The 22,702-nt window shown below is 47.4% G+C and overlaps 1 protein-coding gene across 1 annotated transcript; it reads right to left on the reverse strand.

Moving 5' to 3' along the window:
* Positions 1 to 6,382: 6,382 nt before the first annotated feature.
* Positions 6,383 to 8,209, reverse strand: LOC124647482. The gene has a single exon (XM_047187420.1). The coding sequence runs from the start codon at positions 8,207 to 8,209 to the stop codon at positions 6,887 to 6,889; it is 1,323 nt and encodes a 440-aa protein (XP_047043376.1). The 3' UTR covers positions 6,383 to 6,886.
* Between the last annotated feature and the right edge of the window lie 14,493 nt (positions 8,210 to 22,702).

Here is a 22,702-nt window from a genome sequence, read left to right on the forward strand (position 1 = left end):
GTGGCTAATGAGACTAAGGAATTCACTCTCTCACTTTTCGTTATATCACTCACAACATTACAATTCTCTCGCCTATCTAATGAAGCATCCTCCAAGTTGACTTCAACTTTCTGACGAGACTCATTGACAATTTGCTGTGGTGTCATAGGCTGTAAATTAATTGTCTTTCCCTTGAACTCCAAGTGATATGTATTAGCACGACCATTGTGTTGCACAGAACGGTCATAGAGCCAAGGCCGTCCCAATAGTAGGTGACACACCCTCATAGGAACGACATCAAAATCAATGCAATCCTTATACGGTCCAATAGCAAACTCAACACGCACCATGTGATTTACCTTCATCTCACCATTGTCGCTCAACCACTGAATATAGTATGGATGCAGGTGCGGTAGATACTTCAACTTCAGCTTGGTACACAACTCCTTGCTTGCTAAATTGCGGCAACTCCCGCCATCAATAATGACCTTGCAAGCCTTGTCAGGACCAACTAAAGCCTTTGTTTGGAACAAATTGCAGCGCTGAGTAGATGCACTAGGCAACACATTAAGAGCACGCTGCGACACAACAATGGTGCGAGCATCGGACGGATATGCATCTTCACCATCGGTGTCATAGTCATCATCTTCCGGAGCATTAGGATCAACATCATCTCCGAGTCTCGTATTCATTGTCATCATTGATAATCATGACTTTGCGGTTAGGACAATCTCTCTTGAAGTGACCCTTTCCACCACATGTATGACAAACCATATCACGGTTACGCGCAGTAGACACATTAGAGCCACTCGTACTTGCAGCAAATTCGGACATCTTTGTGTTAGACACATTGGAGACCGGCTTACTAGGCGGAGTAGAGTAAGGTGCGGAGCGCGTCGAAGGCGCCGGCGCCGAAGATGGTGCCGCGCGGGGTGTGAAACGCCCAGCTCCTGTAGCTCGACCTTTGATTTTTGCTTCGTCAGCCAACTGTGATTCAGCTTCTCTTGCATGATGTAACAATTGATTCATATTGGTGTAGCTGTAGTGACGAACAATGCCTTTGATATCATACTTCAAACCGTTGAGAAAACGCTGCATTGTCATCTCGAGAGACTCACGGACACGGCCACGCTACATAAGCATCTCCATCTTCATGTAGTATTCATCCACAGTCTTCACACCTTGTCTCTATAGAGTCAGCTTATCATATATATTCCGCAAGTAATTTGTAGGCACAAAGCGAGAAGTCATCGCCTCCTTCATGGCACGCCATGTGCGTATAGGTTGCTCACCATCCTCGTCTCGGTTACGAACAAAAGCATCCCACCAACGCAAAGCGTAGCCATCAAATTCGGAAGAAGCAAGCTTGATCTTCCGATCTTCGATATAATGTGGATGTAAGCTCCACAACTTCTCAATCTTGAGCTCCCAAGTGAGGTATTCTTCAACATCAGCTCCTCCTTCAAACTTGGGTATAGAAAACTTGGGCTTACCCAAACCATCTTCCTCATCTTGTCCACGACCATTGCGGCCAAGTGGAGCCCAACCGCGAGGACGATTACCACGGGGCGCATCACGAGCATTGTGTGCGTCATCTTGAAGCTCAGGATCTTCGTCATCTTCTTGTTGTTGTTGCGCGGTCAAATTCTCAACAGCTAAACGCAAATCAGCAAGACTGCGTTGTACATCCGTCATTTGATCTTGCATTGTAGTGACGGTCACATGAGTAGCATCCAGCTTTTGGGAGATCTCTTCAACCTTCCCATTAAGCACATCGTCCTGAGCACGGAATTCACGTCGCATCTCATTACGAAGAGCCTCATACTCCCTCCATGTGATGATATCGGCAGCACTCTTGTTTTCCTGGTTAACAAGTTTATGATCACTAGCAGACATCGTTAGTAGATTAGTGCACTAAATGAAAAATATATGGTGGTACTCTCACAACTCACTCAAAACTGATAAGAAAAGGAGATCTTACCGTTCCAAAGTAAATTAGTGTTGCTTACCACTTGTAGTAACAACTAGTGCACGGATGTAGCGAAGCGAATATCAAGGGTATAAGAACAAATCACACGACAAAGCAGGGTATATGTGGGGCTGTAGGTAGGCTACCTATTTGCACCAATAACAAGCTCTAGCGCTGACCGTAGACAACCAATGATACTCACACAAGGCGATATAATGGGGCAATGCAACTATATGTGGGAAAGGTTGCAATGCACAAGAGAGATGCTAGCAAAGCTCAACGAGACAGGCACAAGATTGCTCAACTACGGGTGCGATGAAAGTAAACTTAGGCCTTCACTTGATTCAACTAGCACTACACTTTTCTTTTTGGATTTTTCTTTTTGTATAACACACACAGCTATGTAGCTCTTTTTGCTTCTTTTCAATTTTCTCTTTTTTTTGATTTTCTGACACAACTCCTTGATAACACGGCCAACAGAAATATGCAAAGCACCGATAACCTAACGAGCAGCCTGTCGAGCGGTAAAACTAGTCTCTTCTGGGGAAGTTCCTAGTCACTTTATAACGATAGGCTGTGTCTATGGTTGGGAACAAGCACACTGTATGCTATGTGGAATCGGAGTAACAAAACTAGACGACAAAGTAACACAAGATGATAGAGTAAACTCAAACCCTAAAATACTAGATGGAAAGAAAAGATACGCAAAAACAACTACGAAAAGCAACTAAAACTTGAAATTAGTGCAATCTAAGGCTATGGCAAACCCTAACCCTAACTTTTTATGGCTTTTTCTGGATAGGAAAACACTCACAACTCAACTATGGGGTGGATTGTGGATGGCTTACCGAGGAAAACCTGAAATCTGATACCAAGATGATATGGGGTGGCCCGATCTTCTCAGTAAGCAACGGCGGTGATGTTGATCACGGGGTGATGGCAGCGGAGAAACACGACGATGAAGTGAATGATAACTTGTATGACGCAACGAGATCTCTCGATTGGTCCCTGTCGCCAATGCAACAGCTTTCAACCCTGCAAGATATTCGCAACTCCACACACTTGCGCATGTAGCCGCCGACCACGAAGCGGTAAGTTGCAACCGTCTAATTCCCAATGAAACAGCAGATCACACAAGACTTTTTCAGGATCTACACAATATCAAGCAATATGGTGTAGGGATTCAATAGTTTTGCCAGAGCAAACAACTAAGAACTAGGGTTTATCTTAAACATGGTCTAAAGCAGCTAGGGGGCGTCCTGGGCACTTATATAGGCGTCCGGGACGACTTCTGGTCGAAAAGATACAAGAATAACCGACCCAGAATAGATCTGGTCGAGACAGACTCGGACGAATCCGGTCTGGAATCCGGTCAACCGGGCTAGGGACCGGGTCGGCCGGTCTGGCATCCGGTCAATCGGTCGGCAACCGAGAAGTTCGCAAAATTCGTCCGGTTGGGTTCCGGTACGATGCATCCGGTTGGCGACCGGTCAACCGGGCCAGGGGCCGGACTGGCCGGTCTGGAGGCCGGTCTAACCGGGCGCTGGACCGGCCTGGACGTCGACTTCTCCTTTCGCGCATGCCTCCCGCTCCTCCCTCGCGCGTCCATGAGATATCTCCACGTCCAGCTCCATGTCCAGCTTCACGTCCATCTTGACGTCCGTTTTCATGTCCAGCTGCTCCTCTACTCCTCGTGCGATGCTCGTCTCCTCTTTATACCTGATGATACATAAGTAATAGGACTTAGGCAGTATAAAGTTCTCATCAATCAAAGTACCATTTAGAAACAAGTTCACCTGTTGTTTAAGTAGCTCCGCACGAGCTCTTGTAATTGGTCTAATCCAAACTTCATTGGACTTGAGCTTCACAGCAGGTTCATCTTCATTTATCAATGACGGAGGTAGTGGTGTAGTAGAGATGTCCTCATCATGATATCTGGGAGAAATCCCACGTCCCTTGGATTGGGCGGCAATGACACTTCGTGCGCCGTTACCTTCCTGAAGGTGCCGCCTTGGGTCAGTTGGTTAGGTTGCAGGCGACGTTGTCGTGGTCTGAGCCGTGGTCGATCTACGACGTCTTCATCCTCCGACGGCTTCGTTTTCGAACAAACCGAGCTCGCCGCAGCTTGAAACCGTCTTGAGTCGGCGTCTGGATTGAACTGCTGTTGCAGTTCTATGACCTGATTCCGGCGGCGCCAGCCACCAGCAAGCGAAGCAGAGTGAGGGGGGAGGCGGAAGAGGGTACGATGTCTCAGCTGAAGTAACTGGTGGTCGCCGAAGTGAAGACTAGTGGGTATGGGCGGCATAGCCGAAAAGTTGTGGAGGCGGGGAGAGTTTTGTTCCGCAGGGCCACGGCCGATTAAGCTGCGAAGGTTAACTCCTAAAATATTTATCCAAAGGCTATAGGAGTTTGGCTAGGTGCACGTTAAAGCCGAAAAACATGAATTTTAGATTCGGTTACGGAAGCTCTTAATCTCGAAATTAAAAACTTGCTACGTGTTCGTTGATATGGCCCCGCACCTGAGGCCCTGAGCGCCGCTGTTTTCAAACGTCGCAAATGTGGCATTCGCCTTCGCACTGACGATGACAGTGTGGTTGCTCGAGAGAGAGGAGGCGTGCATGGAGTTTGAATTGTAAGTCAGCACAAACATTTCATACAAAAACAAGAGAGTATCTGTATCTGGTACGCTCGCAGTTCACGCATTTAATCGGACACATTTTACAAGCTCAGCCGACTTGTTCCAAACTGATTTTTCACAAGATCTACACTCAATTTTGCATCCAGCGATTCAATCAGAAACATTTTCCTGCACTGCTGAGACCTCTGAAATTTGTTTCAGTACCACAACAAATCCACTTTGAGGACACAACACAGCAAAGTTTTGCCCATAACAAGCACGAATAAATTCAGCACAAAGGTAATTGAACATGCAAGTTACTGTTGTGCCAGTCAGAAGCATCTATCCATCAAGGACATCAATAGCAAAATACATCAAAGTTGCACTGGTTAACAGACGAATGCAATTCAGTGGAGAGCCTTCAAATAATTTGCAGAGAGGACAATACAGTGATACACCAGCAGCAAACTAACATCAGTGCTTTTTTCCACCATAAAACTCATAGTCTACTGCCTTGCTCACAAGAGCACAGAAAGAACATGAGGCAGCAATGTATATGACTTTGGACATGGCAAGCTACGAACATTTGCTATTCTTTGCATATAAATTATAATGAGTCAAGTATACAGAAGATCCATACAAACTTTGAACACCTTGATATGAAATACAATATGTGCATGAGGGTGTAACACCACTGAAGCATCACAAACTTTCATCAGCGAACAAACAACCATGAAATTCTCAGTTACTCCAGTAGCTTGAAGTATTGACATGGCAAAGAACAAGTATTGACTTTTGAGTAAATACTGAGATTGCAAAGAACAAGTATTGACTTTTGAGTAAATACTGGGATTGCAAAGAACCAAGTATTTACTTTTCAGTATGCAATATAGTTCTCAGCAGTTGACAGATGCCCGTCTTATGTTTGATATGGATTTCTGTGAAAACATGTTAGTTAAAGCCTTCAGTGTGCTTATTGTATGAAAGTTACGATCCAAACGAATTGCCCCTCAAACAGGTTTGCAATAAGAACAAGCAGAACAAAAAGGGAATTCAGTCGTAGTCAGTACTTAGTACTCCCTCATATAATAACTTGATGGATGTGCCTAGTGTTTGATGGATTAGCCCCTCAAACAGGTTTGATGGATTAGCCCTGTACATAATGGTTTGGCTTACAATCAGTTTCAACACGTCCGTCTACTTTATCTTCATATCTCGATTAAGTGAGAAGAGAATTACAACACAATACAAACAGGACAATAACCCATGTCAAAATAGGACCATTGGATGATAATAAAATAAGGTATAAGCTTGGACAGAGCCAAATATTCAGATAGCATAACTTCCAAGCAACAAAATTAACTGTGTTTGGGCGAGTATGAGCTAATGAAAATGGTTTCATGACAAAAGAGACTACCCACAACTTATAACTAATCAATCAAGAATCAAGTGCTAGAATTCAACATATTTCAGTATTCCAGATATAGCATGCTTAACATTTCTGACAGAATTTTGGACTCCATAAAGAGAATAGAGCAGGTGGTATGCAGTAGGTTGGTACTAACTAAAACTACAGATCAGTACAGAAACACGGAGAACACTTGTAGAGAGGCAGTCTTTTCCGATAAATAGATCCCCATCGTTTTATTGCTTATGGGATATGTGTTCAGATCAAACATGATAAATTCCTATCAAATTAGTTGGAGATATGGATAGCCGTCTAAGAGAACCAGGACACAGAAACTTCAATAATGAGCCAATAACTCCAATTGATATGGAGCAAGCATAAGGGGTATTGATATGGAGTAGAAGTCTCAAAAGCAAAGTAACCTGTCAATCGAAACAGGTCTAAAATGACGGATATCAACAGATAATAACTAATGTGCGAACCTACAACATCACAAGTTTCAGCTCCGCAATGGAAGTTCTGCTGTGCTAGCCCACCACAGGACTGTAGTTCACTCGTCATCTTGAAGCTACAACACTATCCATCTTACATCCCATGGAAAGGGAGCCAAACAACCCTTCTAGTATGCCAAATGGTGTGACTATACATGATTGCACACAGAGGGCAAAAACTGTACATACATGCATTTTCACGTTCTCTATCCCTAGTGTGAATCATATATCATCCAAGCACAAATAGGAAGACCGTGAGAACTACAAAAACCTACACCCTGCCAAGAGCCCAAGATGAGTCATGTGCCATGAATGAACACTATGAGGCATGAAATATACCTTTCTTCATGCGTTGACAAGCAGAGCAGGTTTGTCTCCATGTCAAACAGTGATGTGGCCATGTCAGCTCGTCATTGCAAGAATCAATTGAGAGCAGCTGCCACATCCTCCAGTCCAAACTGACGACCACCCAATCGGGACTCCTTGCACCTTGCCGTGAAGTAGAACATGAGCCACACCACCATGAAGTACACCTCCGCAAACGAGTGGAGGAAGCCGCCAAGAACTTTGCCACCAAATGTCACCATAATGAGGCGCCCCATACTGCCACACACCACTGTCTCCCAGCACTTGATCAATGTGGCATCGGTTGCCATAAGCGAAACAAGGTAGCAGCCTTCCTTGACAGCATTGCGGCCAGGCGGGCGCGGATCACGATCCATGGCGACCACCCATGGCACCACCGTGAACAACACGGAGACAACTGCATCCAGAAGAGCCCACGCAATGAAGAAGCCATCGAGCTCTGGGCCAGAAACGGCTGCAGCAAGCCACGGGTTGGCAGACGCCGAGAAAGGCATGAGCTTGGCGACAACAAAGAGCCTAAAGAGCTGCGCCTGGTCGTGCACATCAGCAAAGAACCAGAGGCAGAGCATCTGCACAACCGCATCCCGAGTCGCCCACCGCAGGAATGCGAACCCAGTGAGCCGCCTGGTGCCCATGGCGACACCGGAGAGGAAGAACCCCCGCCGCCGCTCAGGCAGGTGGTGCCCTGCTACGGACGCGAACACCGTACCGAGAGCAATTGAGTGCACGGTGATGTACCCGAGGATGGCCAGCACATGTGCGGCCGAGAGCAGCGCGAGGAGGTTGATGATGGCCGCAGCGTCCCGCCTTGTCAGGTCGAGCAGCCTGAGCTCACCACCCCGGGGCGAGGCAGGCTTCCTGGAGGAGGTCTCGTTGTGGACGGCGAGGAAGAAGGGGGAACCGGATGCGGGGAGCTGCTGGGCGAGGGGTATGTGGTAGGGTTTGGGGGTGGGGGTGGAGAAGGAGGTGAAGAAGACGCTGTGGTAGGAGGAGTTGCGGGCGCTGGAGGCGGGCGAGGAGGCCGGGTCGAGGGCTCCAACGAGAAAGTCGTCGTCGGAGAGGGAGGATGAGGAGGTGAAGGGGGAGCGCCGGCGGGGGAGGTTGTGCTGGGGAGGCGGCGGGGAGGGCGGGGCGGGAGGGGAGAGGCGGAGGAGAAGCGAACGGAGGGCGGGATCGCGGTCGGCAAAGGAGGAGAGGCGCAGCGTGCCGGCGAAGAGGGCCGACCGGAAGAGGAGTAGCAGGAGCGCGGCGAGGAGGAGCGGGGGGAGCGAGGCCGGGTGAAGGAGGTGCCCCATCGCTCGCCGCAGGACGCGGCCACCGGTGCGCGCGTCCAGGCTCGGCGCCGGCGGCGCGGGCGCGGGCGCGGCGGCTGCCGGCATGGCGGTGGCTGTGGGGATCGGCGAGGGCGAATGGGGAATCGAGGATGCGGAGGTTGACGCGCGGGTGACGAAGGAACTGGAGAAACGGGCTTGGCCTTGGCCCTTGGACTCACTTGGGCAGTATGAATACTTTTGTTGGGCTTTGTTTGGTGCCAAATGCTTCTTCTTTCAATGGTGTGGCATATCTAAAAACACAAAAAAATCTAAAAACACAAATAGTGTGGAACATGCTTTTGGTTTGATGATCCACAACACACAATGGGAAATCAAAATTCACCAAGGAAAGGCAGAAAATATCAAAAAATTAAGTAAAAAATCCAATAGTAGTGTTCCTTTTAAAAGAAGTTTCAAAGAGAAATTTGTAGGATATTACGGAGGCCACACACAAATAAATTTGAACGGAGGCAGTACTAAAGTTTTTTTGGTCATATATGTTGCCCAATGAAATGACCCTATCTCCTTTGAAAAGTTACCAATTGAATATTGTGCTATCACATGAATACAAACAAAACATAAATAGAAAAATCAAACATTTTTTTTTGGGGTTGAGTCTACTCTAATTGAAGAACCTTTGGTCGTTTGGCTGAACTGTAAACCGAATGCCTGAAATTTCGATCATTACTTGCTGCCCTATTTATATTTACAAACAACTTTCGAACCATGGATTAAGCTGATCGGGCAGAAATATGTGAAGTACCACCTCTGTCCCAAGGTAAACGTTTTATATTTTGAGACGGAGGTAGTAATATTCATACCGTAGTTTGTACCCCAAGAACACCATATGAGAATTAACGGAAAATGGATATATAGGAACCACATGCTTAACTTGCGGAGTGGTCTCCAATATATAAAGCTATAGCAACAGGAGTCATATATTATCCACGTGATCGTGGACATTGGAGTACTGCGAAACAACACATCACTCTCAATACCTCCAAACTATGCCAACCATCAATCCAGTTTTCTCAATGCAAGTGCAATGATCACATCATTCTTACTAATAAATCAAGTTCATCAAAGGGGCTCTTAGTACTGCTGCCATAACACACTCAGATACCAATCAGTAGGATGCAAGGGCATCGCTTCTTCATCAGGCCATACCCGCTGAAGCCTCACTTGATAACCCAATGATGGAGATATCTGCCTTGACTATGCAGTTCGATCCTACAAGATAGCCACCGGACTTGCTCTTGAGAGTTTTATGCGGGATAAAGTTGGGCCATCCGTAGCTAGTCATACTAGTAAACACGAATCGGCCTGCGTTCGCAACAGATTAACAAAGTAAGATCAGCTTTAAGTTGAAGAAGAATATATTAGTTGGTTACAAGATCAACAATGATCAGCAAGCTGTCGTGGAGGTACAAACCTTGAAGTTTGTAGTTGTAGCATTCCCCTACATAAATTTGGTTCAGGATGGTTAGTGTGAGTTCAATCATTGGCCTAGACTCACGAGGGAGCTCATCCTGCAGGTACAAGTACAAGGACATTGATCTGGTGCTGACCTCGTTGCCCCGCGGATACATCTTGATGTGCCTACAAAAAGATAAAGTCAATCTATTTCGATCACTGACACACATGATATTCCTCCAGACAAATATATCTTCACCATCTCAAAATTATAAAACTATAAAACCCGAGTAGTTGGGTTTCATGCTTATATAGATAAGGCTTGGATATTGTATGACACAGAAACATCACATAAAACCATACTGTGTACACCAATCGATAAGTACTGAATTGCAAGTACCAATAGTTCAGCAAAACTATCAAGATTAAGGGACGAGGCGATGTTCCGATGCACTTAAACTTCAAGAATAATATATGCTGACAAAAATTATTCCTAGTGTTTCTGGGTAGTATGGACTTGATGAATTAGGTTAATGGATAGGACAGAAGTAATAACATATACATCTCTCTCAGTTTCAAATGTATAAATTACACTTCAACTAAAACAATGCATACCATTTATACCCGCCTACTTCGAACCCAGGTGAAAGAACTGATGGCTTCAACGCCAAGTCAAGGAAGTCAGTCATGTTCCAGGTGTAGGTCCCTTCGATGAACGCCTCTTTATGGAGGAAAAGGTTCTGAGTTGTGATAGGCTTGTTTTGAAGCACAACAGGAGAAGGCTTCATTTTAAGAGAATGGACCTTTGCATCCAGTATTTTCACACCAAATACACAGCTGTCATCAACCAGAAACTCACACGAGTTGAGCAGTTCTGCAAGAGGAATCAAGCATTTCCTGTCCGACTGCAAGTTCTTGACATGGAATACATAGCTGGCTGCTCATATGCAAGAGGTGAACGGATTAAAGATACAAGAACAAGTAGGTTTCAAATAGCCCAAGTATGTGGCATAAAGCTTTCAAAGACAGATAGCTTTCATCAATATAAGTTACAACATAAATGCAACACTAGCAGTGGTGCACATATATGTAGTATATGGGATGTGGATCAAATTAGAAGTGTCTCCACGGTCAACAAAAAATAAGGATTCCACGGACAAAATTAATAGCTAGCCAATAAAAACTAAACAATGTGAAAATCACTTGGTCATATTTCAGTATATACATTGAGTTGTAATGTTGGAATATTGATATGATGGTCAACACGTCTAAAAAATGTAGAGCATTAACGGTGAGGCTTACCAAACATAAATAACTAAGGAGTAAAGGACTCCCTAATGTAATAAGATTGCCTTGCTAGAAAAAAAACAAGTGCAGAAAAATTACCTTTGCGCCCACAAGATGTTCCATTTGAGTGGTTGTAGATTGACAACTCGAACACTGCACTTATGAAGTAACCTGGCATCCAACTGGTTCGGGCTAGACAAACAGCAACCTGTGGAGGTCCAGCACGTACTCCTTTATGGCTTGGAGTCACACCCAAGTACCTGTAAGTGAATTAATGAGCAGAAGACCAAATCAGAATAAAAATATATCAAACTAAGCACACATGGCCACCTAATTTCTTTGTTTCGTATATTTCTAACTTCAGATTTTGATTTCCTTCTCTGTGGAATTATTGTTCTTACATGTTTTATGACTGATAAACTCTCAATTTACATTATCGATGTTTCAGATCTTATTTTGTAAACATACTACTAGTTCATAGCTAATTGCTTTTACATTTTATTTGCCGCACTCTCATGGCTCCCATAGTTCTGAAACTAAAATAATAAATTACAATCACAAGCTCAAAATATTCCATGTATACATGTTGGAATATACTTCAAGCATGTAAAGTTTAATGGATTTTTTTCTCCATTTAATAGCAAAACAGTAGCATTTTCTGAGTCATATTTTATTACAACATGTACACATGGAAATTATTATAGAGTTTATGCTACTTTTATGTACTTCAAATTTTCAACTGGACCCACTCTCCTATTTTATCTCCACACAAATTGAATACATTGTTTGATCATACCTGACTGACTAGTATATACCATACGTACATCTTAGGCATTTTTTTACAACAATATCTTGTAATTATGATACATACCACTTGTATCTGCAGCAATCAAACCAAGCAGAGCAGGATGATATAGCTCACCTCAAGAGTTTAGCTGAGAAGCCTTGGATCTTCCATTTGAAAGCTGGTTCCTGGGTTTCTAGCAAAACAGAATCTGCAATATGCGCACAACGTCAAAAAAAGTAACTCAATATGAGAGAGGGCAAGCAATATGTACTGATCAAATTTAAGGTGTGTGTTGTAGTTCCAAATAAACAAAGAGTACAAGACCGTCATAATGGGAAGAAGCATAATAGTGCCCGTTTCAAATTCCATCTATCTCCATCAATGTAAAAACTATTTATCTTTTATGAGTGATTCCTAACCTGCTACAGTACTGCTCTCACTGTCTTTTTCCCAAACAGGGGGATGAAAAAGATTATTTATTCTTTGCAATGGCAGAGCTAGGAATCAAAAAATGGGTGTACAGAACAAAAGTTCCTTCAAAGAAGTGTTCGAAAAGCTTCGAATTTACGTTGCCAACAAGTCATGGTAGTTAATTTCTAATATTTAGTAACAAGAAGAGCGAGTAGGTATTTGGTTCTGGCAGGATGGTCTCTGCTGGGCTTGAGTTGTTAGGGTGGAGCTGAATTGTCTTAAGCTGTGCGTTTTGGCCTAGTTATTTGGTGCATATTACTAGCATGTTGTGCACACACACTCGATTTATTGCCAAAACTAACGGGTGTACAGATGGTACACAAAATAAGGACCAGTCTGAATATTGCTCACTTCACAGAACGAAAAAATCTGAACTAACTGTAGTAAGAAGCTGAGAAGCTCCAAATAAATCCTTACTGCCACCAGTAGCACACGAGTTTCCCATAGATCTTGCACTTCCTCTCCCTGGGAATCCTCTGAAACTGAAATCGACCACGCATGCCAAGGTAAGAACTTTCACAATTTTGCACATCAGAAACAAAAGAAGTAGATAATTTTCAAGGGCAATGCAGATCTGAACCAAATAATTACCAACAAAAAAGCAAAAAATAAAATGGAAACTGGAAAGAAACACTCTTCACTCTTGATGGCGAATTAGAAAACCCCAAGACCTCCTTTCCGAAAACGGAAAACCCCAAACGCACCACAGGACTCTTGAGAAGAGCCAGGATCTCTAAATATCCTCTGAAGCAAGCTAAGAACTCGGAGGCATTGGAAAACCCCAAGCCCCTCCACGATCACGGAACAACTCGGGAACACAAAGACAAGGACACACCGCACAGTGGCGAGTTCTTTACTTTCCTTTCTCCTCCCCAGTTCACCGCGTCACTAACCATGAGTTGGAGGGGAATTCTTGCGAATCGGGAGGAGCTTGCGAGGAGAAGGGCGAGATTTGGGAGGGAGCGTAGCATACCTACCTCGCAGACGCGCGGGCTGCCTCGCGCTCGCCGGTGTGGGTGCTGGGCTTGGGGGAAAGGAGGGTTTTATGGAGAGGGCGCAGGGGTAATGCGAAGTGGTTCCACTCTGTTCACTCTGTTCGATAGCTTGAGTCGGAGCCTAACCGGGGCACCGGGCAAGCCAGTGTGGTGCACAGGGGGAAAACGGTATTTTTAGATGGGAACACGTAGGTTGAGAAGGAAGGAGCAAGGTTAGCATCCCTAGCCGGTGAACCGAGGCATAGTCCGAATGGTTGGCTAGTGCTCATACAATGTTCTAGCTGCGATTCCGAGTTCAAGTGCTAACGCCTGCTCTCTCGTCGTACACCCAAATATCTTATATTGAATTAATTGAAGAGCTTCTTACCCCCAAATCGCATTTTTTTAGAGCATCCCTAGCCGGGTGCTCCAAACGGTATTCAGCGAAAGCGTCGGATAGATAGTTTAAAAAAAGTTGGATTGGGTTGTCGATTTTTAGGAACGGATCTGCTTAGCAGCGTCCCCCTGTTCGGCAATCATAGGTTCCAGCACCAAAAGGACCGCTCAATCTGGTGATAAATATTACATGACATGAATCAAATAGACGGCAATGGTTGTTGTGCTCGTCTGTCGGTGACTGCCCCTACTCGCCAGGCGACGCCTCCTGTCACCATACTTGGTTGCCCGTTGTAGATGATGCCATCGGCTGGCGAATACCCATTTCTTGCAAGATGGCGTCGTGGATGAGCGAATATGACGCCTTCATCTCTCATCCATGCCCGATGAGCCGGTCGTCAATATGAGGAAATCTTCCATCCGCTTCTTCACCGCACTCTCACCGTTTCGAGCATGATTTTCTTGTCCTACTTCTCCAACATGGTCGCCCACCTTTCTTTGGTTTCTTCAGCTCGCATGGCCGACAACATCGTGATCTCTGTCTTCCACTTCTCAATGGCGGATTGCACCCGCTCCGATGATACGACATCTATCAACGCCGCCATCGGTGACGATGGCCGCCCACTCATCGTTCGTCATCCCCCGCGGATGCGTCTTTGGCGGCTGCGGCTTGATGAGGGCCTCGTTCGTAGTTATCACAACCACTCCCTTCTCCGTCTTCCTACCCTTTGGATCTTTCGGTGGCATGGCGGCGGTGGTGGAAAATTGATGGTGTTCGTGTCATCGGTGATGATATCGTGGGCGGGCGGGAGGAATTGGCTGGCAAGACGGGAGGGTATGAAAATGATGGGAGAGGGCGACGAAATTTCAGATTCAAATATGACTCGGCTGAGCCAATGATAGGCGTGGCCTGCCTCGTGATGCCGCCTTTCCGCTCGTGTCTGGCATGCCTAGGGCGTACCATGTGGGTCGGAGACGGCCTAGGGAAGCCGGGCGCGAAATTGGGCCACGCCGGGATCGGTACGCATTTGGGGAACGCCAATGGACGCCAATTTTTGTCCAGCGCCCCCATTTTCATTTGGAGGCCTGCTTGGGGGACCCGGATGGGGATGCTCTTATCGACTTTTCATGGAGAGGGTCATGCCAAGTTACACGGAAGAGGGGAGATAAAAGCATCTCGCGTCGCCTCCCCAAACTATTTTCAGGCGTGTCAGACAATTGACTGCGCCCAGTCACGCGATACAAAACATCTTTCGGTTAGCGTTGTCCAATAGATTGTCCCACGCCCCAATCCCACGTCCCCTCTACAAGGGTTATCGTGGGTACCCGCCTGCCAGCGACCAAAGCCGATGATGTTGGCTCCCGCCTTTTCTTTCGCAATGTGGCTCCCCTCTCACTGCTTTTCAATTCACCGGCCATTCCCACGGAATAGACTGCCTACACCAGAATCCACAATGACGCCTCACTGCCCAACCGCCCATTTCGCCGCCTGGAGTTCACCGACTTGGCCCCAAAACGTGGTGGCTACTCCGCGCGCTGAAGATGTTCGGCCGTTTGTTTGGTAGGAGCTATTGGTCGTGGTTCTTTCCTCCCTTACCGTTGTTGATTTCTAACGATTTCTTTTGCCTCATAGAGTCATAGGTCATGAATAGCAAAAACGAGATGATCAAAATAAAATATGGAGGAGAAGGATGCCCTCATCGTCGACGTCCGAGAGCACCTGTCGATCATCAGTTACCTTGAAAAACTGCTTGATGACGCCGAGCAGAAGAATAAGAAGGGGTTGCGCCGTGGAGGTTCAAAGTCCAAAAGAAAGAAATCGAAGCCTGTTGAAGGGTCCTACCATGCTCTACACCGACTACCTCGCCGATGGGGTAATACACGCCGATAATTTTCGGAGACGCTATAGGATGAGAAAGGATGTGTTCATGGAAATTCTTCATGGCGTGAGAGAGTACGAAGACTACTTTAAGTTGAATCACAAGGCCATTGGCACGGCGTGTTTCTTGTCGAGCCATAAGTGCACCGCTTCTATATAAGGCTGCTTGCATATGGAGCCCCTACCGATCGATTCACAGGATGACTACCTTCGCATGGTGAGTCCACCGTGATCGAATGCATGTATAAATTCTGCAGATCTGTGGTGGGAAAGTTTGGCAAAGACTGCTTGAGAGGGCCAAATGAGGCAAAAATTACTAAGATCATGGTACAAAATGCAGTGAGAGGATTCCTGGGATGGTTGGAAGCATCGATTGCATGCACTGGCCATGGAAAAATTGTTTGTTTTCTTGGTAAGGTTTATACAAAGGGCATCACAGATACTGTAGTGCGGTACTAGAAGCTATGGCGATTATGACATGTCGATCTGGCATTCTTTCTTTGAAATGGATGGATCGCATAATGAGATCAACGTGATGCATTGATATCCGATGTTTGCAGAGCTAGTGGAAGTCATGTTCCACCATGCAACTATGAGATCAATGTCAACTCATATACCAAAGGGTAATATATATATCCGATGGTATCTATAAAAAATGAGCGACATTTTCCGCGCCTCTAGGTTAGAAGAGTTCCCACTTTGTTGAGTGCCAGGAGAGTTGCGGGAAAGATATCGAGCGGGCAATTGGTGTGGTTCAATCTCAATTTACTATTGTTCAATACCCTGCCCTTACATGGTCTCAAGACCAAATGTGGGAGGTGACACATGCTTGTGTGATCATGTACAACATGATCATAGAGAGTGTCAGGAAGACTCAAGCCAGACATGTGGGTCCCTATGAGTGGGGGAGGCCTCTTACGGGCGTTGATCACCAGGTGCATGCATATTTTGCTAATTTCATCGCCATGCATGAAGATCCATGATTCAAATGTTCACGGCCAATTACAAAATGATCTTGTAGAGAATTTAGTAGGCTCGAAGGAGAGTCATCATCTGTCCCTGTGGAGAGTCATCAACCGTCCACGTGGCTTGATCGAGTTAAACTTCAATTTATTTGATTTATTGTTTCTTCCATTTCCATTCACAAACGATATTATCAAACATATTTATTCGTGTGCTTGAATTGACTCTATGTTCAATGTTCATATAGTTGAATTGCAAAAAAAGGGGCTGCGTTTGGAGGACGCGATTGGAAACAGACGCGCCCCAAAAGCGACAACACAAAACGGCATACCCATTGATACGTCCCCGACGTATCCATAATTTCTGTCGTTCCATGCTTGTTTTATGACAATACTTACATGTTTTGCTTGCACTTTATGACGATTTCATGCATTTTACGGAACTAACCTATTAACAAGATGCCACGGTGCCAGCTCTCGTTTTCTGCTGTTTTTTGTTCCAGTAAAGGCTGTTCGGGCAATATTCTCGGAATTCGACGAAACGAAGACCAAACCTCCTATTTTTCCCGGAAGCGTCCAGAACACCGAAGAAGAGTCGGAGAGGGGCCGAGGGCCACCACACCATAGGGCGGCGCGGCCCGGCCCGGGCCCGCGCCGGCCCGTGGTGTGGCGCCCCAGGTGCCCCCTGCGCCGCCTCTTCGCCTATAAAATCCCTTTCGACCTAAAAACACCGTAACTCTTGACGAAACTCCGGAAAGACTCCGGGGCGCCGCCACCATCGCGAAACTCCAATTCGGAGGACGGAAGTCTCTGTCCCGGCACCTGCCGGGACGGGGAAGTGCCCCCGGAAGCCATCTCCATCAACGCCATCACCTCCATCATGCTCCGTGAGTAGTTCCCCCATGGACTACGGGTTCTAGCTGTAGCTAGTTGGTATTCTCTCCCCCATGTACTTCAATACAATGATCTCATGAGCTGCCTTACATGATTGAGATTCATCCGATGTAATCGGTGTTGTGTTTGTCGGGATCCGATGGATTGTTACATTATGATTGTCTATCCGACCGCCAAAACCCACCGGCGGGCAGCGGCCTTGTCAACACCGTAGAGCCGGGAAGAGCCTAGAGCTGCGGCTGGCCGAGACCCCTCCGAGCGACGGCCCGCAATGCTCTTCCGGTCACACGCGGCGATGCGAAGTGCAAGGGCGTGCCACCCGACCTATACCCGGCCGGGAAGGTGATGGGGATGCCTCGCTTAGTTTCTCGCAGGGCATACATGTAAACATTAAATACGAGCCTCGATCGGCTCTCAGGTTATCCTGTGAATCGGCTCAAAGAGCCGATCCACCCATGATTCGTACGGGGTGCACGAATACTTGGTGGTCCTGCTTGATCAAGATAGAGCTAACTAGATCTACGACGATTTAGGGTTTTCACCGCATAATCGGATCATCCTACTCCGGGTTGGGCCTCGCGGCCACGCACGGTGCTCGTAAGCCGATCCTAAACAAGGCCAAAAACCAACATGAAGCTGATCCTCGGAACATCCTGTTTAGGACTTGCGAACGCCACCCTACGTGCCACCGGATCCTCCCCCTTTGTAAGGCCTAACTATTGCGGATATTAAACTAATCCTTGTAGAACAAGGAGCAATCGTAACGGATCAGATCTACTAAATAATGATCAGCGGGGTGCCGCCCCCACACCCGAGATAGGTGTGAGGGCGGCTAGATATGCGAGGGTTGCACTACGTAAGCATGCTTAAACGAAGAACAATGCTAACCCTAACACATCTAATGATAACTACGTTGCTCGCCATCAAAAGCGCTTCGAGTACGAGCAACGCATGAACAACGTGGGGCTTGTGCTGCCTAGATCGCAAGATGCGATCTAGGCGACATGTCGCTTACCCGATAGAAACCCTCGAGACGAAGGAGTTGGCGATGCGCCGAGATTGGTTTGTTTGGGGTTGAACGTGAGTTGTTGTTTATTCCATAAACCCTAGGTACATATTTATAGTCCAGCGGACTTTCTAATGTGGGCGTGCACTAAACCGCGCACGAGATAAACTCTAACTTTTAATCTAAATACAATCTACCATAATTAAAGATACACGGGCAACTTAGCCCAAATTCCTAGCACAAAACCGCTTCAAAGATGCTCCATATGTAGTCTTTCAAAGCCCATCTTCACTTACGGCCTATCTCCTGATTTGACCAAAATCGGGTGATAACACATGCCCCCCTGGTTTTGATAATGATAATTGCAAAACCATCCTGCTTTTCTCAAAGGGTCATGTCGTGGCAGAGTAGAACTGTTGCAGTATTCTTCATCATGACGCCTTGCCTCTTGCTTTTGCAAAACTTGATAATCTAGCACCATTTCCTTAGATACCGCAATGGTCTTAAATCCCCCATTAGGCTTCTCCTTATTAAGCTGCGCCGAATGACTCCTCCTCCACTGGATCACGTGAGCAATCGGCTCCTTTTGAGCAATCGGTTCTTCATAAAAAACCTTTCTTTGTGAATGAAGAAGCGTTCCCAGTCAATGGTTTTGCCGATAGTCAAAGTCACACAAACTTCAAAAAAGAACCGATGGCCTCGCATCGGTCCCTATCATAAAAAACGCTGACAACGTCGACCTAGTCACCCTTCCAAACGGTAACCCACGACCTCCATCTGAAAAGGCAAAGTCAGATCCCCAAATCGCCGCCTGAGCAGTTCCAATCCACAACCACCTACACAGATCTTGACCGCGCCGCCCCCAACTCCTTCAACGCCATGGCGGAGTCATCCAATACCGATACCACGGCTTCCGGACTGAAGGTAATTCTCAACCTCCTCTCGTCGTTTGGCTTGACATGGGATTAATGGCAAACACCTGAATTAATGCCTCGCTCCGCTACTAATTTAGGTTTCAGACATCCTTCTGCCACATCCTTCTCTCGCAAATTCGATGTGCCTCGGTCCTCGTTCTTCTGAGAGTCCTGCCCTGTTAATTTCGTGCGAAGCTAACAGAATCCCCTTTGTGAGCCAGAACCTAGATCTGACTTCCTGGGCCGACTGCCTGCGAGCCCGGCCTAATCCTCCCGAAGGTTGGGTGGCATGGTACAATAGGGTATCAAAATCCCACTATGCCACTTGGGAAACCATAGGGATAGCCGATGCCCTGTCATTATCGCTATCTCCTCTTGAGAAGAATGAGAACATCCCGAAAACCATCGGCTACTTCGGTCCGATGCACTCGAAGCTGCTTCATGTTTGGTCACGGCCCTATGACCCCGACCCTGCTGGATGTGGCCATGATCACCGGGCTAGACATTGCATCCCCCAGCCCTTCTGCCTTCAAGCTGCCAAAAGTCCCTTTCACTCTCTCCTCTAAGAAAGAGTGTACCAGCTGGGGCGCCTATCTCAATCGCTATATGAAAACCAAAGGCCCCGTGACAGAGAGGGAGCACACAGCCTTTCTGAATTTCTGGCTGGAGCACTTCATATTCTGCGGTCCATCACTTGCCCCCACCAAGAATTACCTCTCCCTGGCCTATGAGCATGCTAAAGGCACAAAACTCGGCCTAGGCAAACTATTTCTTGGAGAAATTTATCGATCCCTTCAACTGATGTCTGTCAAACTGTTCTCCCGCAAGACAGTTAAAACTGGCGGCCCTTGGTGGTTCATTCAGTTGTGGGCCCAACTATACTTCCAAAGCCAAATCCCAGACTTCCCATCGCTGACCACCTGCACCTTTCCGGATGAAACTGGAAAGGAAATTCGATGCACCAGCTACGGCCAAGCCCTGTATGGTCTCCCGGGCAGCAGGCTGATCCCCCAGGAAGCAGCGGGGTGGTTTAAGATTTTCTTCCAAGGTTTGGACAACCCCCTGTTCCACCCTTATACTGAATCGGCAAATTTTGAAAACCCTGTATCTTTCCGATTGGATGACTTTGCCGATGACGCCAGCACACAACACTTGTACTCTCTCATGATCCGTCCTTGCTTCCTCCCTGTTGGCATGAGTACCTCGAACCGGATCATCAAGCCTGGTTATGAGTGTTATCAACCAGTAGTAGCGGCTCGACAGCTTGGTCTCGGGCAGGTGCCTCCACACTTCTTCCTACACCACCTGACAGCAAGTAGGGCTGAACTGCCTGACATCCTTACTGCCCAGAGGTGTTATACCTTCTTCGACGCTTTGGCTATACCGATTCCGCATGACCTCCGTTTCTCCTTCACCACCGATGGTTTTGAAACTTGGTGGTCCATGTGGAAGACCCATGTCTTCAAGAAGGCTCTAGGACCGCTGCTAAAAGAGCTTGACACCGAGTATGACATCCCTGCGGACCAGGTACCGTTACTTAAACGTTTCTTGTAACCGCCTCATGGTGATTGCCTGTGACCTGACTCATTTTCCTGGCAGGAACAAGATGGTCCAGTTCCTACACAAGCCGACGGTTCCCCTTTCGTATTTCTCCCTCCGGCACCAGTGGTTCTCTTCTGTCAGAGCTCGCCTCCCCTGAAGAAAGTTATAATGCAAAGTCAGCCGATTTCACCGAAATCGGCTCCCAAGAGTAAAGCATCTTCGGGGCCCGTTGCCCCCGAGCCTCGACTCGGGCGAGGACGGCCGTGAGGAAAGTAGCCGCCGGGAAAACCCCGAAGCGTAAGGCTCCGGTCCAAGAAAGCTTGCGTGTAAGTTGGTTCGGACCCCATAGACTCTTGTCCGTTTTCCCGAAATTGTTTACAATACGCTTATATTCCTCCCTACAGGCCTCCACCGAAGGAACCTCCAGCGGGGCCGAAGAAACCAGTCAGGGGGACTCGAGCTCAGGAAACTCCGAGAGGTCCACCACCCAAAGCCAGACGGCTTTACCAGCGCCGGCTTCCAAGAAAAGGTCGATTACTGACCCTTCTGCCCCCAAGCCCTGACCAGGTCAGGGTCACGCACGAAGCGCCGCTGTGCCACAAGGGCTCGTAAGAACCCACGAGCCTCTTCATCAAGCCAGGAGGTCTCAAATGTAATTATCCTCTTGGTCATACTCCATGTTGTCCCGTTGTCATTTGGATCGGGTAATCACTTTCCCCTGCAGGCCGCAGAAACTTCCAGCGGGGATGTTGAGGAGGTGCCGATGCCGTCCGCTACCTTGGATCTAGCTGCTCCGACGCCAGCGGCTGCGCAAGTGGCTGACCCAACCGAGTCCCCAGAAAAGCCGATCGTTACTGCATCGGCTGTTCCTTCTCCCTTGGGAGAGGTATGTCTCTCCTCCTTGGCTCCATCAATTCCTCGTCACCTTCTAAACTCACTATGTTTGCCTTATCAGGGTTGTGATCTCTCGAGCTTGCTTACGTTCGACCCAGAATCCATCGATCCCATTTCTTCCAAGGCAAGTGGGGAGCCGGATACTAGCACGGTCCGTGGCCAACTCCAGCGCCTCAAGGACTTGCTCTCCACCTCTACTGAGGCTCTGATTGAGAATTCCGAAGAAGTCAAAGGCATCCTCGAGGATATCCAGCCTCGTCTCCCTATGACCCTGCAAGTGAAGCTTTGGCCCGCCGTCACCCTGTCGGTCTTTAAGTCACGGGTGCAATCAGCTCGCCAAAGGATTATTCTTCGCCACTCCCAACTTCCGCTGAGAGCCGACATTGCCGAGAAGTGTCGACGGCTCAATGAGAAGAAGGCTGCTCTGGACGCCAAGACGGATACTTCTGCCACTCGCGCCGAACTCGAGACCCTGCACAAGGAGCTGGAGGACCTTGAAGAGAGGGTAAGGGTGACCAAACGGCTCATCCAAGACAAGGAGGCCCTTGTTGCCCGCTCTGAAGAGGAAGCAAAAGGCCTCACAGCCGATCTGAAGACCGATCTGGCTGAAATCCGCTCCCTGAGCAATCAGCTGGTGACGGGCAAAGACGCAGATGACGAGGCTGAGATCGCTGAGGCGGAACGCATCCGTGTCGACGCCATTATCGCCCTTGGTGCGTTTCTTCAGTAGGGCCTTCATAGACAGATGATGTTCCGCTGGACTGGGCCTGTAATCGCTACGTTTGCAACGTTTCGACTCTTTTTTTTTTACTGGCCGATTTTCCACCGGCTAACATTTACCATCTGTCTGGTGTGGCGACCATATGCCTCCCCCGAGCCGAATCTGTCTGGTAACTACAGATATCGGCTTTGCATTATGCTAAGGCACTGTACTCGTACGTCGGCTCTGTTGGGATTCGTGTAGCCGATGTGGTTGCTGTTCGTTAGACCGCCGTTGGACCCAAGCAGACCGTGTGGTGAACCTAACCTTAGCCGACTCGCTGGGTCAAAGCCCCCTCATGAAGGTATCGTAATACCCCTCGTGTAAATCTGGAGCATTAGGCTCCGTCGGGAGGACGAGCAACGCGTTCGCATCAGCCG

This window comes from Lolium rigidum, chromosome 4 (assembly GCF_022539505.1).
Source record: "Lolium rigidum isolate FL_2022 chromosome 4, APGP_CSIRO_Lrig_0.1, whole genome shotgun sequence".
Classification (NCBI taxonomy): Eukaryota; Viridiplantae; Streptophyta; class Magnoliopsida; order Poales; family Poaceae; genus Lolium; species Lolium rigidum.